The sequence below is a fragment of the Panulirus ornatus genome, chromosome 31, assembly GCF_036320965.1.
Source record: "Panulirus ornatus isolate Po-2019 chromosome 31, ASM3632096v1, whole genome shotgun sequence".
NCBI classification, from domain to species: domain Eukaryota; kingdom Metazoa; phylum Arthropoda; class Malacostraca; order Decapoda; family Palinuridae; genus Panulirus; species Panulirus ornatus.
In genome coordinates this window covers 13,724,810-13,741,990 of record NC_092254.1, presented here as the reverse complement: position 1 = coordinate 13,741,990, position 17,181 = coordinate 13,724,810, and the positions used below count along the sequence as shown (strand labels likewise).

The 17,181-nt window shown below is 40.4% G+C and overlaps 2 protein-coding genes across 3 annotated transcripts in view; one reads left to right on the top strand and one right to left on the bottom strand.

Annotated features, from left to right (window-relative positions):
- LOC139758838 (plasminogen receptor (KT)-like) overlaps window positions 1–17,181 on the top strand; it is a 100,437-nt gene that overhangs the window by 77,264 nt on the left and 5,992 nt on the right. Inside the window, exon 6 of one of the 2 annotated variants that reach the window (XR_011714953.1) lies at window positions 7,511–7,649. The exons of the other annotated variant lie outside the window; for it this stretch is intronic. The gene's annotated coding sequence lies outside the window, so the exon portion shown is untranslated. The remainder of the gene's footprint in view (window positions 1–7,510; window positions 7,650–17,181) is intronic. 2 annotated transcript variants of the gene reach the window in all.
- LOC139758837 (uncharacterized) overlaps window positions 9,547–17,181 on the bottom strand; it is a 57,467-nt gene continuing 49,832 nt past the window's right edge. The window contains exon 4 of the mRNA XM_071680688.1: window positions 9,547–10,951. Within this exon, the coding sequence (XP_071536789.1) occupies window positions 10,948–10,951 (4 nt within the window). The 3' untranslated portion in view covers window positions 9,547–10,947. The remainder of the gene's footprint in view (window positions 10,952–17,181) is intronic.

Sequence of the window (17,181 nt, the reverse complement as noted above, 5' to 3'; positions counted from 1 at the left end):
ACAGAGCATCAGATTGGGGAAGAGCAATGTGGTTTTAGAAGTGGTAGAGGATGTGTGGATCAGGTGTTTGCTTTGAAGAATGTATGTGAGAAATACTTAGGAAAGCAAATGGATTTGTATGTAGCATTTATTGATCTGGAGAAGGCATATGATAGAGTTGATAGAGATGCTCTGTGGAAGGTATTAAGAATATATGGTGTGGGAGGCAAGTTGTTAGAAGCAGTGAAAAGTTTTTATCGGGGATGTAAGGCAGGTGTACGAGTAGGAGGAGAGGAAGTGATTGGTTCTCAGTGAATGTTGGTTTGCGGCAGGAGTGTGTGATGTCTCCATGGTTGTTTGATTTGTTTATGGATGGGGTTGTTAGGGAGGTGAATGCAAGAGTTTTGGAAAGAGGGGCAAGTATGCAGTCTGTTGTGAATGAGAGAGCTTGGGAAGCGAGTCAGTTGTTGTTCGCTGATGATACAGTGCTGGTAGCTGATTCATGTGAGAAACTGCAGAAGCTGGTGACTGAGTTTGGTAAAGTGTGTGAAAGAAGAAAGTTGAGAGTAAATGTGAATAAGAGCAAGGTTATTAGGTACAGTAGGGTTGAGGGACAAGTCACTTGGGAGGTAAGTTTGAATGGAGAAATACTGGAGGAAGTGAGGTGTTTTAGATATCTGGGAGTGGATTTGGCAGTGGATGGAACCATGGAAGCGGAAGTGAGTCATAGGGTGGGGGAGGGGGCGAAAGTTCTGGGAGTGTTGAAAAATGTGTGGAAGGTGAGAATGTTATCTCGGAGAGTAAAAATGGGTATGTTTGAAGGAATAGTGGTTCCAACAATGTTATACAGTTGCAAGGCGTGGTCTATAGATAGAGTTTTGCGGAGGAGGGTGAATGTGCTGGAAATGAGATATTTAAGGACAATATGTGGTGTGAGATTGTATGAACAAGTAAGTAATGAATGTGTAAGAGAGATGTGTGGTAATAAAAAGAGTGTGGTTGAGAGAACAGAAAAGGGTGTTTTGAAATGGTTTGGTTACATGGAGCGATTGAGTGAGGAAAGATTGACCAAGAGGATATATGTGTCAGAGGTGGAGGGAATGAGGAGAAGAAGTAAACCAAATTGGAGGTGGAAAGATGGAGTGAGAAAGATTTTGAGTGATCGGGGCCTGAACATGCAGGAGGGTGATAGGCGTGCAAGGAATAGAGTGAATTGGAATGATGTGGTATACCGGGGTCGACGTGCTGTCAATGGATTGAACCAGGGCATGTGAAATGTCTGGGGTAAATCCTGGAAAGTTTTGTGGGGCCTGGATGTGGAAAGGGAGCTGTGGTTTCGGTGCATTATACATGACAGCTAGAGACTGAGTGTGAGCGAATGTGGCCTTTGTTATCTTTTCCTAGTGCTACCTCACGCACATGCAGGGGGAGGGGGTTTTCATTTCATGTGTGGTGGGGTGGTGACGGGAATGAATAAGGGCAGACTGTGAATTATGTACATGTGTATATATGTATTATCCCTGGGGATAGGGGAGAAAGAATACTTCCCACGTATTCCCTGCGTGTCGTAGAAGGCGACTAAAAAGGGAGGGAGCGGGGGGCTGGAAATCCTCCCCTCTCGTTTTTTTTTTTTTTTTTCCAAAAGAAAGAACAGAGAAGGGGGCCAGGTGAGGATATTTCCTCAAAGGCTCAGTCCTCTGTTCTTAACGCTACCTCGCTAACGCGGGAAATGGCGAATAGTGTGAAAGAAAAAGTATATATGTATATGTCTGTGTGTGTATATATATGTATACGTTGAGATGTATAGGTATGTATATGTTCTTGTGTGGACATGTATGTATGTACATGTGCATGTGGGTGGGTTGGGCCATTCTTTCGTCTGTTTCCTTGTGCTACCTCACTAACACAGGAGACAGCAACAAAGTATAATATAGAGTAATATATATATATATATATATATATATATATATATATATATATATATATATATATATATATATATATATATATGTATGTATGTATATATATATATTTTTTTTTTTTTTTTTATACTTTGTCGCTGTCTCCCGCGTTTGCGAGGTAGCGCAAGGAAACAGACGAAAGAAATGGCCCAACCCCCCCCCCCCATACACATGTACATACACACGTCCACACACGCAAATATACATACCTACACAGCTTTCCATGGTTTACCCCAGACGCTTCACATGCCTTGCTTCAATCCACTGACAGCACGTCAACCCCTGTATACCACATGACTCCAATTCACTCTATTTCTTGCCCTCCTTTCACCCTCCTGCATGTTCAGGCCCCGATCACACAAAATCTTTTTCACTCCATCTTTCCACCTCCAATTTGGTCTCCCTCTTCTCCTCGTTCCCTCCACCTCCGACACATATATCCTCTTGGTCAATCTCTCCTCACTCATTCTCTCCATGTGCCCAAACCATTTCAAAACACCCTCTTCTGCTCTCTCAACCACGCTCTTTTTATTTCCACACATCTCTCTTACCCTTACGTTACTTACTCGATCAAACCACCTCACACCACACATTGTCCTCAAACATCTCATTTCCAGCACATCCATCCTCCTGCGCACATCTCTATCCATAGCCCACGCCTCGCAACCATACAACATTGTTGGAACCACTATTCCCTCAAACATACCCATTTTTGCTTTCCGAGATAATGTTCTCGACTTCCACACATTTTTCAAGGCTCCCAAAATTTTCGCCCCCTCCCCCACCCTATGATCCACTTCCGCTTCCATGGTTCCATCCGCTGACAGATCCACTCCCAGATATCTAAAACACTTCACTTCCTCCAGTTTTTCTCCATTCAAACTCACCTCCCAATTGACTTGACCCTCACCCCTACTGTACCTAATAACCTTGCTCTTATTCACATTTACTCTCAACTTTCTTCTTCCACACACTTTACCAAACTTTGTCAGTGTCTCCTGCGTTAGCGAGGAAGCACAAGGAAACAGACGAAAGAATGGCCCAACCCTCCCACATATACATACCTATACATTTCAACGTATTCATAAATATACATATACAGACATCTACACACATACACATACTTGTACATTTCAATGTATTCATAAATATACATGTACAGACATCTACACACATACACATAATTCACACTCACTGCCTCCATTCATTCCATTTGCCACCCCGCCACACATGAAATAACAACCCCCTCCCCCCGCATGCGCACGAGGTAGCGCTAAGAAATGGCAACAAAGGCCACATTTGTTCACACTCATTCTCTAGTTGTCATGTATAATGCACCGAAACCACAGCTCCCTTTCCACATCCAAGCCCCACAAAACTTTCCATGGTTTACGCCAGATGCTTCACATGCCCTGGTTCAATCCATTGACAGCACGTCAATATATGTATACTCACACACACATACACTTATGTATTTGCATCCTGCCCCAGACGTCCCTTCTACCCTTATGAGGCTCCTGTATCATCCAAAGGTTGGACCATCAGTTATAAAGAGTTGTTGTGTTGTGTGAGCACATAAATGCAGGGAGTGCAGGGCAATTGAGTAGTACTTGCTTGGTGTCTTTTTGGTAGGTGTATTTTGGGCATGAAGGATTCTGGAATATCTTGAAATTGTGCATGCAGTGTTGTAGTGATAGGTGATGTTTAAAGTGTAAGCAGGAGGGTGGTTTCTGATGGGTGTATGTTTGGTGAGTAGGAGTTTAAGACTGAGTTGTCAGGTCGATTGTTTAGTGCTTATCAAGTTATTTCAATGTGTGTGTTTTTTCTTGGTTATATGTGTGTTGGGGATGAGGGATCTGTAGGTAGAGGTCACTGAAGTAAGGCAGTGGGGTTTATGTTAGCTGCAGAGTGTTTTAGGTGGGAAGTGTTTAGCGTTGTTCCACAGAATTAGTGCCAAGTATATTGAGGTGGATCTGTATTGGAAGAATTTTTGTTTTGTTACTAAGCTGTTGAGTGTTTGTGGTTGCTATTAGTTACAAGAAAAGGCTAGACACTTGAAATTTGCCCACCTGGGATGAGAAACGAGCAAGGGTTGATGATCACAACCTTTCAGTTTTTAAAACAGATCAGTGATGTACATAGTGAACTTCTTTAAGAGGTGTAGGTTTAGAGCAACCATAGGACATACGATGAATTAAACATGAAACTTGTTTAAAAAAGATATAAAGAAGTACTTTTATTGTATAGTAGAAGAAAGTCAGACTGCAGGGGATGAAGCTTGGGTATCACAGGTATCTCACTTGTGCACTGTGCACATCATGCCACTGCTTTGCTGGATCCCATTAATCCTGGCTAGAAGCAGTCCCCAGCTGCCGCAGTACTGACTGGATGGGTTGAAGAAATTCTGGGGGCACTCAAAAATCTGTTATAGTTGGTACAATGGTAACCATTACATTGATCATTGGTTCTTGAAAAAGTGATAGAAAATACCATGGTAGGCAAGGTACATCTGTATAAGAGTGATGTTTGAATGGAATAGAATGACTAAGGACATAGTCAATGCATACATGAATTTAAGAAGTTGTATGATAGTAGAGAGTTTTCAAGAGATGGGGCCCCATGGCTTAAAATTCCCTTCCGTATAGTACAGATAGGTAATTACACACACACACACACACACACATGACATTTTTTTATTTTTTCTTCAGGCTTGATGTCCTAAGAGCTGAGATATCTCAAGATCCCCAAGGATCAGATTCCTCTAACCCTTAACCTTCTGGTGAGGTAAATAGCCTTTTATCTTTTGCTAACCACCGGTCATTGGTAACAGCCTAGCTTGCTGCAAGGTCCACCTTTGTCGTTGAGCAGCCCCAAACAAAGGTGACTTCAATGTCCTGCTATTTGACCATTAGACATTGTTCTCAGATCCTCAGAACGTGTTAAAAATATACATATATTGGTCTTTCTTGCTTTTCTCTGACTTTTCAACACTTTATGGATAAACGCTTTTATTTAATGCTTAGGTTGTGGTATATATGTCAGTTGTTGTTCGCTGATGATACAGCACTGTTGGCTGATTTGGGTGAGAAACTGCAGAAGCTTGAGTTTGGTAAAGTGTGTGAAAGAAGAAAGCTGAGAGTAAATATGAATAAGAGCAAGGTTATTAAGTTCAGTAGAGTTGAGGGACAAGTCAATTGGGAGGTAAGTTTGAATGGAGAAAAATTGAAGGAAGTGAAGTGTTTTAGATATCTGGGAGTGGATTTAGCAGCAGATGGGGCCATGGAAGCGGAAGTGAGTCACAGAGTGGGGAAGGGGGTGAAGGTTCTGGGAGTGTTGAAGAACGTGTGGAAGGCGAGAACATTATCTTGGAGAGCAAAAATGGGTATGTTTGAAGGAAAAGTGGTTCCAGCAATGTTATATGGTTGCGAGGCGTGGGTTATAGATAGGGTTGTGTGCAGGAGGGTGGATGTGTTAGAAATGAGATGTTTGAGGACAATATGTGGTGTGAGGTGGTTTGATCGAGTAAGTAATGAAAGGGTAAGAGAGATGTGTGGTAATAGAAAGAGTGTGGTAGAGAGAGCAGAAGAGGGTGTATTGAAATGGTTTGGTCCCATGGAGAGAATGAGTGAGGAAAGATTGACAAAGAGGATATATGTGTCAGAGGTGGAGTGAACAAGAAGTGGGAGAACAAATTGGAGGTGAAAGGATGGAGTGAAAAAGATTTTGAGCAATCGGGGCCTGAACACACAGGAGGGTGAAAGGCGTGCAAGGAATAGAGTGAATTGGAACGATGTGGTATAACAGGGTCGATGTGCTGTCAGTGGATTGAACCAGGGCCTATGAAGCATCTGGTGTAAACCATGGAAAGTTTTGTAGGGCCTAGATGTGTGCCATCTCCAGCATTTGACAACAGGCAGTGGCTACAGATACCTTGCTCATAAAGTGGAATTGATGGAACCAGATTTAATTTTTTTTTCCCCTAGTAAGTCTCGTGGGAAGAGTTCTCACCAGCTATTTTGGCTTTCAGGGTTGACAATCTTGGTAGCTTCAAATAGGAGAGACAAACTTGGGTGCCAGAATAGTTCTATTTATGCAGGTTCCCTCAATATGAGGTAAACTATCAGGCTTTAAGGCATTGGGTTTTGGAGTTTTCACCATTGGATTTTCTCTCGCTGTTATGACATAAAATTGAGAAATGTGTATCCAACAACTTTCATGTTGTTTTCATGTCTCAGGAAACTGTTTCTGATGTTTTGTAAAAATTTATAGTCTGAGTTTTTGAGGTATACATTTAGAATTCTTATCTAACAATAGCTTGTCAAAACCTCTTTAGAATAACTTTCTTTGGTCATTTTTCTGGAGGAGACCAGCTTCCCCCTTAATGCAGCCAGAATGGGAGTTGGCGAAGATCTTTCACCTTTTACAATCCAAGGATTTTTCTAACATCCCAGCACTTCAGGGGTGCTCATAATAATACCAGATTTAGTGTGATGCACGTCAACACTTAATGAAAAGTTTCCAAATACCTGTGATGATGGCTTCTGAAGAACATCATTCATTATGCCCGGTCATATCTTCTAGATTACCTTGAGATTACCAGAGATTATCAAGGGTACTTCTTTTTGTTCACCCAAATAGTTTGATACCCATTTCTGCAAGGAATATTTCTTCATGGATTAAAAAGCCTTTTGTTGGCTCAATTTAGCTCGTATATTAAAGCTCCTGATATCAGAAAGGCAGCTTCTATGCTGGCCATTCTGAGAACCTGTCCTTAGAGTAGATCAACAAAAAAGGTGTTTGACATTCCTCAAACACCTCTCGGAGACAAGTATTAACTTACATTAGATGTTAAGGACCTACTTGCATGGATTAGGCTTGCCACCTGTGAAAGGGAGGATTGTTCATGGGCAACAAGATTATCTGTAAGGTATGTTTATGGTTATCATTGCACTTGTTTAATAAGTCTTTCTAACCGTCCTTCTCCATACTGATATACCCTCATCTCACAGGACACAGACCCTGGAGAGAAAAGTGGTTTTGAAGAATGAAAAAGTTTCTTTCATAGGTGTTGTTCTGTGAACAAATTTTGCCATTGCTTCTGTTGCCTTCCTTCTTCTCTATTTCAAAAAACCGTTCTCTTACCAGTAGTGAACACCATCAGGGTGGCAGCTTTGTTCTTAGAATAGTAAGGTGGCCAAGCTGTTCAGCAGTCAGCCATAAGGACATTTATGTCATCACAAGGTAGGGGTTGCTGACTGGCAGAGGGTGGACCTGCACAAAGTATACCACTGCCACTGAATGAGGGGTTAGCCAAAGGGAAGGGTTACCCTCACCAGATGGCTAGGGGATAGAGGATTTTGATCCCGGCGATCAAGTGATAGCTCGTGGGACACTCCTGAGAGAGAAACAGTTTTTCAGTCTTCAAAACTCACTTTTTTTCAGAATTGGTGAAAACAAATAGATTTATTACAATGAAAACAGATTTTCAAATGCTCTGGGTGTTGCTGTTCCTAATTTTAAATCTCCTTTTGGCTGAGGCTGTGGTCTAAACCGTGGCATTTCTACAACAGGCTCTGCATCAGCATCGTAGTGGGTATTACTAAGCCTACTCCTCCCACACCGCTACTCTTCTCACTTCCTCTTGTACATTCGCCAATCCCAAGAGACCTGGAATTATTGGAATTGTCTGCTGCCTGTATTGGACTCAAGGTGGCTTGTTTTATTCCTGTTTAGAGGTTGATTTTAGATATAGCCCTATAGCTTTAAATTACCTATTAACTTTTTAATGAAATTGTATTACATTCGACTCGATAGATTGTGTGGTGATAATTGCTATAGGGATATTCTAGAATTTTTCCTTTTCTGCTACACTAACAGCCTGTACCATGATGCCAATGAATAAGATGACTGGATTGATTTTTTAAATTGTAATCTTGAAAGGTAAGTCAGAATTAGTTTAAGGACTGGAATAATTGATTGACCCATTTGTCTTTAAAACATACAAAAGAAAGTGAGCACGAGTGTTGTTTGTAGTAATATCTGTTTTAATTGTTTTATTCTTGGCATGTGGGACATCATAGTAGAGTTTTCACTAAATCTTTTCAGACCTTTGCTTTATCATTTCTGAAAAACCCTGAGGGAATGAACCACAAAAAATTATATTTGAAGAAATGCAAAGAATATTTAGATTCAAGGCTTTGAGGCATGGGAAAGCATAATCAGATCACTTAAAGTGATTGATATTTTTAAAATGTCTGTTGATCATTATTATCCAGGCATTTGAGTCATGATATAAAAGTTATGCTTGTACTGTTTGAATAGTTATGCAGGAATATTATCTCTCAAGAACCCTTAAAGTACAAAACGTGACATGATTTCTTATTCTTAGTACAGTATTTTCAGTAGAGCATGGTGATCTGAAGCATTAGATGTGGAAGCTAGACTCTTGTCCTGAATAATTCATAACTTTGCTGTCTGCAGAATTAGTCTCTCTTTGCTGTCATATTAGAACCCAAATTAATCATACCCTGAATTGTTCCAACTTAGCTGTCACATAGCATGCACAAAGAATATATTTATGTATACATTTAATAGAAATTACACTTTAGATTGAATAGACAAAGAATTAATGAATGCTTAATTATGTCTTTAAGTGTGATGATGGCATGTCTGTCTCCTTGAGGCATATTAGTTCAATATATTTTGCCTTGTTTGTCATTAAGTTTAAAGGGTAGACTTAATATTTTCAGTTAGTATCATGTAGACAGTGTGCCATTGTGTTGGATTTTACTCTAAGATTAGAATATAAATGGTAAAACTATCCAGATGTCCACTGAAACTCAGCAAATGTTGGTTCATTCCCATATTTCTGCACTGAAATATCTGTGTATAATTTCCTGCAGTATTCTCAACTTTTTTCTGATATCTGTATACCATTTATGGCTAAATGATTTTATATCTTATAAAACTTCTTTCACATGCTGTTTACTCTTTCCTGAGGTTCAAGATTTCATTGTTGCTAATAGATAGTATTCAGTCAGTCACTGAAAGTCAAGTCACTGAGGTATGTCAAGCTAAATCCTACAAGTTAATGATTTTCATGGAATTTTTCAAGCATCTCAGTTCTGGAAGTGTGGAGGTTTTGTAGTGTAGAAGTAACACAATCATTTGATTGTGTTATAAATCTTGCAAAAGTCTGAAACACACACACACACACACACACACACACACACACACACACAATTTTCTCTGTGGCAGACTAACCCATAAATCTCAAAATTTAGTAAACTTTCTGTTCCAGTATTACAAACTTTTTCTTGTATAGAAATCATTTAACTCATACAGATTGAGAGATAGTATAAAAGTAAGTTTATCCCTATGAAATCCATGGATAAGCTGCTACACCACCAGTATTGTAGATAACATTGGACATTGTTGCTACCACTTTTAATTTTTTTTTTTTTCTTACAATGAAGGAATGATAATTATTTTTGTAATTAATGTGACATACTTTGTCAGAAATATTCAGTTATTTATATATATATATATATATATATATATATATATGTGTGTGTGTGTGTGTGTGTGTGTGTGTGTGTGTGCTGAACAGAGAATTTTGAGGTGATGACAACAACATTTACACCCACTTTGTAATAACTCTGTCTCGCATTTCCAGAGGGTGTCTGAGTTGACATGTCTTTTGAGAGCATATAGTACTCATTAACAACCCCTCCTACTCCACCAAGAATTTAGCCCTGAAATTGTTCTAGGAAATCTGATTTCATGTGTGTATAGGTAGAGTGGTTACCTGGACAATTGTACATTTATGGGTGGACGGGTAGACACTTACAGATGGAGATTAAATGATGAAAGTGTAAAGAGAGTATTGAATGCACATTAAAGAGTTGCTTGTGAGTGATTGAAACAGTCTAGCAGTTGAGAGATGCCATATAGTGTTTGTTGAGGATTAGTCACTTGGTAATAATCATTACGAAGAAATAAAGAGCAAGGTGGAATTAAGTGTGATAAGAAGTTTGTGAGAAATATATTACTGAAATGTGTAAAACAATTTACAAAAAAAAAAGATTTTATTGCAAATGAAAAATTGAGCCACTTAAGAAATATAAGCACTACCATACATGAAAATTATTTCTTATTGCCAATAGGCTTAAAGAAAATGGAGGAGGAGGAATCTTAGATGGCTGGGATCTCAGATGCAGAGACATTCAATTTCTGGATGTTTCTTCATTTGACTATTTGGACTAGAGATGTTCTTTTACATAGATATCTCAATGTTTAGGTTAGCCTTTCTCAGCTTTATAATTGCTTTTTTGATCAGTCCATTGGTCTTCCTTTTAAGTGGTGTAAATGCTGAAGTCTGTAGTTCTGTACCATATAGTTCAAAATCAAGATGTAATGAGTAATATGATTTTATCCCAAAATATCTGAAAGAAAAGATTTTATGTCATTGACTAAATGAATTTCATGACATTGCAAAATGTAAATTAGAGGCAAAAAGACCTTGAAACAGGGGAACTGTTTTTTTCAGTCATTATTCCAACCATCATCAATTTGCCCATATATGTGTATTGAGACCTTGAATATAGTGGCACACAAGACACTTGAGGAATTAGTTACAAACTTGTATAGCGCTGCATAATCCCTTGCAACAGATCTGAAAGAAAAAATTTATTCTCTTTGATTTCAAGATATTTCTAAGTTTTTTACTCATTGTTTGTTTTATAATAATGTCACTTTGGAATACTTTTCAATTTGTATCCCATCTACTAGCAAAACACATTGTGAATCATATCCGACCCACTGACAGTTAACTTGTAAACAGAAACAATTGTCAACCAATGCTCAATCTAACTAAGATTTGTCATCACCTTTTTGTATTATTTCTTCTTTCCAAAGTAAGTGTAGGTTTTTCATCATCTCCGCCCTTGATTTTAAAGGTAATCAAGAGTAAGGAACTTGTGGTCATAGCCAACTCCACAGGTTTCACTCATCTGTGATGAAAAGGAAAAGATTGATCTATTTCTCTGTCTAGCACATCAGAAACTTAATTTAGTGGGTAGAAGAAGTGATGATGGGATATAGAAAATGAAAAACCTGTTGAATGTGTGTACTGCAATGAGAATGAGAGACATGCCAGTAACAACTATGTTTATCATGGCGAAAGTGATATCACTGCATGATGACTTGAGTGAATTAGAGATTGGCAAGTATGCAGTGTGTAGGGGATAAGAGGGCTTGGGAAGTGAGTCAGTTGTTTGCTGATGATACAGCTCTGGTGGCAGCTGCAAGTGAGAAACTGTAAAAGTTGGTGACTTAGTTTAGAGGAGTGTGTGAGAGGAGGAAGTGAGAGCAGATTGAATAAAAGCAATGTTATTAGGATATGAGGGGTTGAAGGACAGGTTAGTTGGGGTGTGAGTTTGAATGGAGAAAAGTTGGAAGAAGTGAATTCTTTTAGATACCTGTGAGTGGAAATGGCAGCAAATTGAACCATGGAAGCAGGAGTGAGTCATAGAATGGGTGAGGGATTGAAGGTTCTGGGAGTGTTGAAGAATGTGTAGAGAGATTGTTCTCTGTGAGGGCAAAAATGAGTATGTTTCAAGGAATATTAGTCCCACCAATATTTTATGGGTGTGAGGCATGAACCATAGATGAGGCTGTGCAAAATAGGGTGAATGTGTTGGAAATTAAATGCTTAAGGACAGTATGTGGAGTGAGATGGTTTGATAGAGTGAATAATGAAAGGGTAAGAGCAAGATATGTAGTAATAAAAAGAGCGAACTTGAGAGAGATGAAGAGCTTGTGCTGAAATGGTTTGGCCACATGGAGAGAATGAGTGAGGAAAGGTTGACAAAGAAGATATACATGTCAGAAGTGGAGAGAACAAGGAGAACTTGGAGTCCAAATTGGAGATGGGAAGATGGAATGGAAAAGATTATGAGCTGTTGGGGCCTGAACATGCAATTGGGTGAAAGACATGCACAGGATAGACTGAATTGTAATAATGTATACAAGGGTTGTTGTGCTGTCAACAGACTGAACCAGGGAATGTGAAGCATCTGTAGTAAACCATGGACAGGGGATAGGGGAAAAAGAATACTTCTCATGCGTTTCCTGCATGTTGTAGAAGGCGACAAAAAGGGGTGGGAGCAGTTGGCTGGAAATCCTCCCCTCCAGCTTTTACTTCTTCAAAAGAGGGAATAGAGAAGGAGGCCAAATGAGGATTTTCCCTCAAAGGCTCAGTTTTCTGTTCTTAACATTACCTTGTTAACACAGGAAATGGCTACCTCACACGCACAGGGGGAGGGGGGGTGCTGTTTCATGTTTCGCTGTTTCCCACATTAGCGAGGTAGCGAAAGGAAACAGACGGAAGAAATGCCCAACCCACGCACATATACATACCTATACATTTCAGCGTATACATACATACACATACACAGACATAAACATATGTCCACATGTATGTATTCACACTTTCTGCCTTCATCAGTTCCCGTCACGATCCTGCCACACGTGAAAAACAGGACACACACACACACACACACGCGCGCGTGCATGCGTTAGGTAGCACTAAGAAAAGACAACAAAGGCCACATTCATTCGCACTACGTCTCTAGCCATCATGTGTAATGCACCAAAACCACAGCTCCCTTTCCACATCCAGGCCCCACAAAACTTTCCATGGTTTACCCCAGATGCTTCACATTCCCTGGTTCAATCCATTGACAGCATGTTGACCCCAGTATGCAACATTGTTCCAATTCACTCTATTCCTTGCACACCTTTCACCCTCCTGTATGTTCAGGCCCTGATCGCTCAAAATCTTTTTCACTCCATCCTTCCACCTCCAATTTGGTCTCCTGCTCCTTGTCCCCTCCACCTCTGACATATATATCCTCTTAGTCAATCTTTCCTCTTTCATTCTCTCCATGTGACCAAACCATTTCAATACACCCTCTTCTACTCTCTCCACTACGCTATTTACCACCACACATCTCTCCTACCCTTTCATTACTTACTTGATCAAACCACCTCACACTACATAATGTCCTCAAACATTTCATTTCCAATACATCCACCCTCCTCCACACAACCCTATCTATATCCCATGCCTCACAACCATACAACATTGTTGGAACCACTATTCCTTCAAACATACCCATTTTTGCTTTCCAAGATAATGTTCTCGCCTTCCATGGTTCTGTCTGCTGCTAAATCTGCTCCCAGATATCTAAAACACTTCACTTCCTCAAGTTTTTCTTCATTCAAACTTACCTCCCAGTTAACTTGTCCCTCAACCCTACTGAACCTAATACCCTTGCTCTTATTCACAGATACTCTTCTTTCACACACTTTACCAGACTCAATCACCAACTTCTGCAGTTTCTCACCCGAATCAGCCACCAGTGCTGTATCATCAGCGAACAACAACTGACTCACTTCCCAAGCCCTCTCATCTGCAACAGACTGCATACTTGCCCCTCTCTCCAAAACCCTTGCATTCACCTCCCTAACAACCCCTCCACAAACAAATTAAACAACCTTAGAGACATCACACACCCCTGCCACAAACCAACATTCACTGGGAACCAGTCACTTTCCTCTCTTCTTACTCGTACACATGCCTTATATCCTCGATAAAAATTTTACACTACTTCTAGTAACTTATCTCCCACAACATATACTCTTAATACCTTTGACAGAGCATTTCTATCAGCTCTTATCATATGCCTTCTCCAGATCCATGAATGCTACATATATATTTTTATTTTATTTTATTATACTTTGTTGCTGTCTCCTACGTTAGCGAGGTAGCACAAGGAAACAGACGGAAGAATGTCCCAACCCACCCACATACACATGTATATAGATACTCGTCCACACATGAACATATACATACCTATACATCTCAACGTATACATATATATACACACACAGACATATACATATGTACATAATTCATACTGTCTGCCCTTATTCATTCCTGTTGCCACCCCGCCACATAACGAAATACCAACCTCCTCCCCCCACATGTGCACAAGGTAGTGCTAGGAAAAGACAACAAAGACCACATTCATTCACACTCAGTCTCTAGCTAACAAGTATAATGCACCAAAATCACCTCCAATTTGGTCTCCCACTTCTCCTCGTTCCCTCCACCTCTGACACATATATCCTCTTTGTCAATCTATCCTCACTCATTCATTCCATGTGACCAAACCATTTCAAAACACCCTCTTCTGCTCTCTCAACCACACTCTTTTTACCACCACACATCTCTCTTACCCTTTCATTACTTACTCGATCAAACCAACTCACACCACACATTGTCCTCAAACATCTCATTTCCAGCACATCCACCCTCCTCTGCACAACTCTATTTATAGCCCACGCCTCGCAACTATATATCATTGCTGGAACCACTATTCCTCCAAACATACCCATTTTTGCTTTCCAAGATAACGTTCTCGACTTCCACACATTCTTCAGCGCTCCCAGAACTTTCACCCCCTCCCCCACCCTATGATTCACTACCGCTTTATCCGCTGCCAAATCCACTCCCAGATATCTAAAACACTTCTTCCTCAAGTTTTTCTCCATTCAAACTTACCTCCTAATTGACTTGTCCCTCAACCCTACTGTACCTAATAACCTTGCTCTTATTCACATTTACTCTCAGCTTTCTTCTTTCACACACTTTACCAAACTCAGTCACCAGCTTCTGCAGTTTCTTACCCAAATCAGCCACCAGCACTGTATCATCAGCGAACAACAACTGATTCACTTCCCAAGCTCTCTCATCCAAAACAGACTACATACTTGCCCCTCTTTCCAAAACTCTTGCATTCACCTCCCTAACAACCCCATCTATAAACAAATTAAATAACATATATTTATTTATTTATTGTACTTTGTCGCTGTTTCCCGCATTAGCGAGGTAGCACAAGGAAACAGACGAAAGAATGGCCCAACCCACCCACATACACATGTATATACATACATGTCCACTCACGCACATATACATACCTATACATCTCAATGTATACATATATATACACACACAGACATATACATATATACACATTTACATAATTCATACTGTCTGCCCTTATTCTTTCCCATTGCCACCCGCCCGCCACACATGAAATGAAAACCCCCTACCCCTGCATGTGAGCAAGGTAGCACTAGGAAAGACAACAAAGGCCACATTCGTTCACACTTAGTCTCTAGCTATCATGTATAATGCACCGAAACCACAGCTCCCTTTCCACATCCAGGCCCCACAGAACTTTCCATGATTTACCCCAGACGCTTCACATGCCCTGGTTCAATCCATTGACAGCATGTCGACCCCGGTATACCACATCGTTCCAATTCACTCTATTCCTTGCACGCCTTTCACCCTCGTGCATGTTCAGGCCCCGATCACTCAAAATCTTTTTCACTCCATCTTTCCACCTCCAATTTGGTCTCCCACTTCTCCTCGATCCCTCCACCTCTGACACATATATCCTCTTTGTCAATCTTTCCTCACTCATTCTCTCCATGTGACCAAACCATTTCAAAACATCCTCTTGTGCTCTCTCAACCACATTCTTTTTATTACCACACATCTCTTTTACCCTTTCATTACTTACTCGATCAAACCACTTCACACCACATACTGTCCTCAAACATCTCATTTCCAGCACATCCACCCTCCTCCACACAACTCTATCTATATCCCATGCCTCGCAACCATATAACATTATTGGAACCACTATTCCTTCAAACATACCCATTTTTGCTTTCCAAGATAACGTTCTTGACTTCCACACATTCTTCAACGCTCCCAGAACTTTCGCTCCCTTCCCCACCCTATGATTGACTTCCGCTTTCATGATTCCATCCGCTGCCAAATATCTAAATTTAGATATCTATCCCAGATATCTAAAACACTTCACTTCCTCCGATTTTTCTCCATTCAAACTTATCTCCCAATTTACTTGTCCCTCAGCCCTACTGTACCTAATAACCTTGCTCTTATTCACATTTACCTCAGCTTTCTTCTTTCACACACTTTACCAAACTCAGTCACCAGCTTCTGCAGTTTCTCACCCGAATCAGCCACCAGCGCTGCATCATCAGCGAACAACAACTGACTCACTTCCCAAGCTCTCTCATCCACAACAGACTGCATACTTGCCCCTTTTTTCAAAACTCTTGCATTCACCTCCCTAACAATCCCATCCATAAACAAATTAAACAACCATGGAAACATCACGCACCCCTGCCGCAAACCAACATTGACTGAGATCCAATCACTTTCCTCTCTTCCTACACGTACACATGCCTTACATCCTCGATAAAAAGGTTTCACTGCTTCTAACAACTTGCCCCCCACACCATATATTCTTAATACCTTCCACAGAGCATCTCTATCAACTCTATCATGTGCCTTCTCCAGATCCATAAATGCTACATACAAATCCATTTGCTTTTCTAAGTGTTTCTCACATGCATTCTTCAAAGCAAACACCTGATCCACACATCCTCTACCACTTCTGAAACCACACTGCTCTTCCCCAATCTGATGCTCTGTACATGCCTTCACCCTCTCAATCAATACCCTCCCATACAATTTCCCAGGAATACTCAACAAACTTCTACCTCTGTAATTTGAGCACTCACTTTTATCCCCTTTGCCTTTGTACAATGGCACTATGCAAGCATTCCTCCAATCCTCAGGCACCTCACCATGAGTCATACATACATTGAATAACTTTACCAACCAGTCAACAATACAGTCACCCCCTTTTTTAATAAATTCCACTGCAATGCCATCCAAACCCGCTGCCCTGCCGGCTTTCATCTTCTGCAAAGCTTTTTCTACCTCTTTTCTGTTTACCAAATTATTTTCCCTAACCCTCTCACTTTGCACACCACCTCAACTAAAACACCCTATATCAGCCACTCTATTGTCAAACACATTCAACAAACCTTCAAAATACTCACTCCATCTCCTTCTTACATCACCACTACTTGTTATCACCTTCCCATTAGCCCCCTTCACTGAAGTTCCCATTTGTTCCCTTGTCTTACGCACCTTATTTACCTCCTTCCAAAACATATTTTTATTCTCCCTAAAATTTAATGATACTCTCTCACCCCAACTCTCATTTGCCCTCTTTTTCACCTCTTGCACCTTTCTCTTGACCTCCTGCCTCTTTCTTTTATACATCTC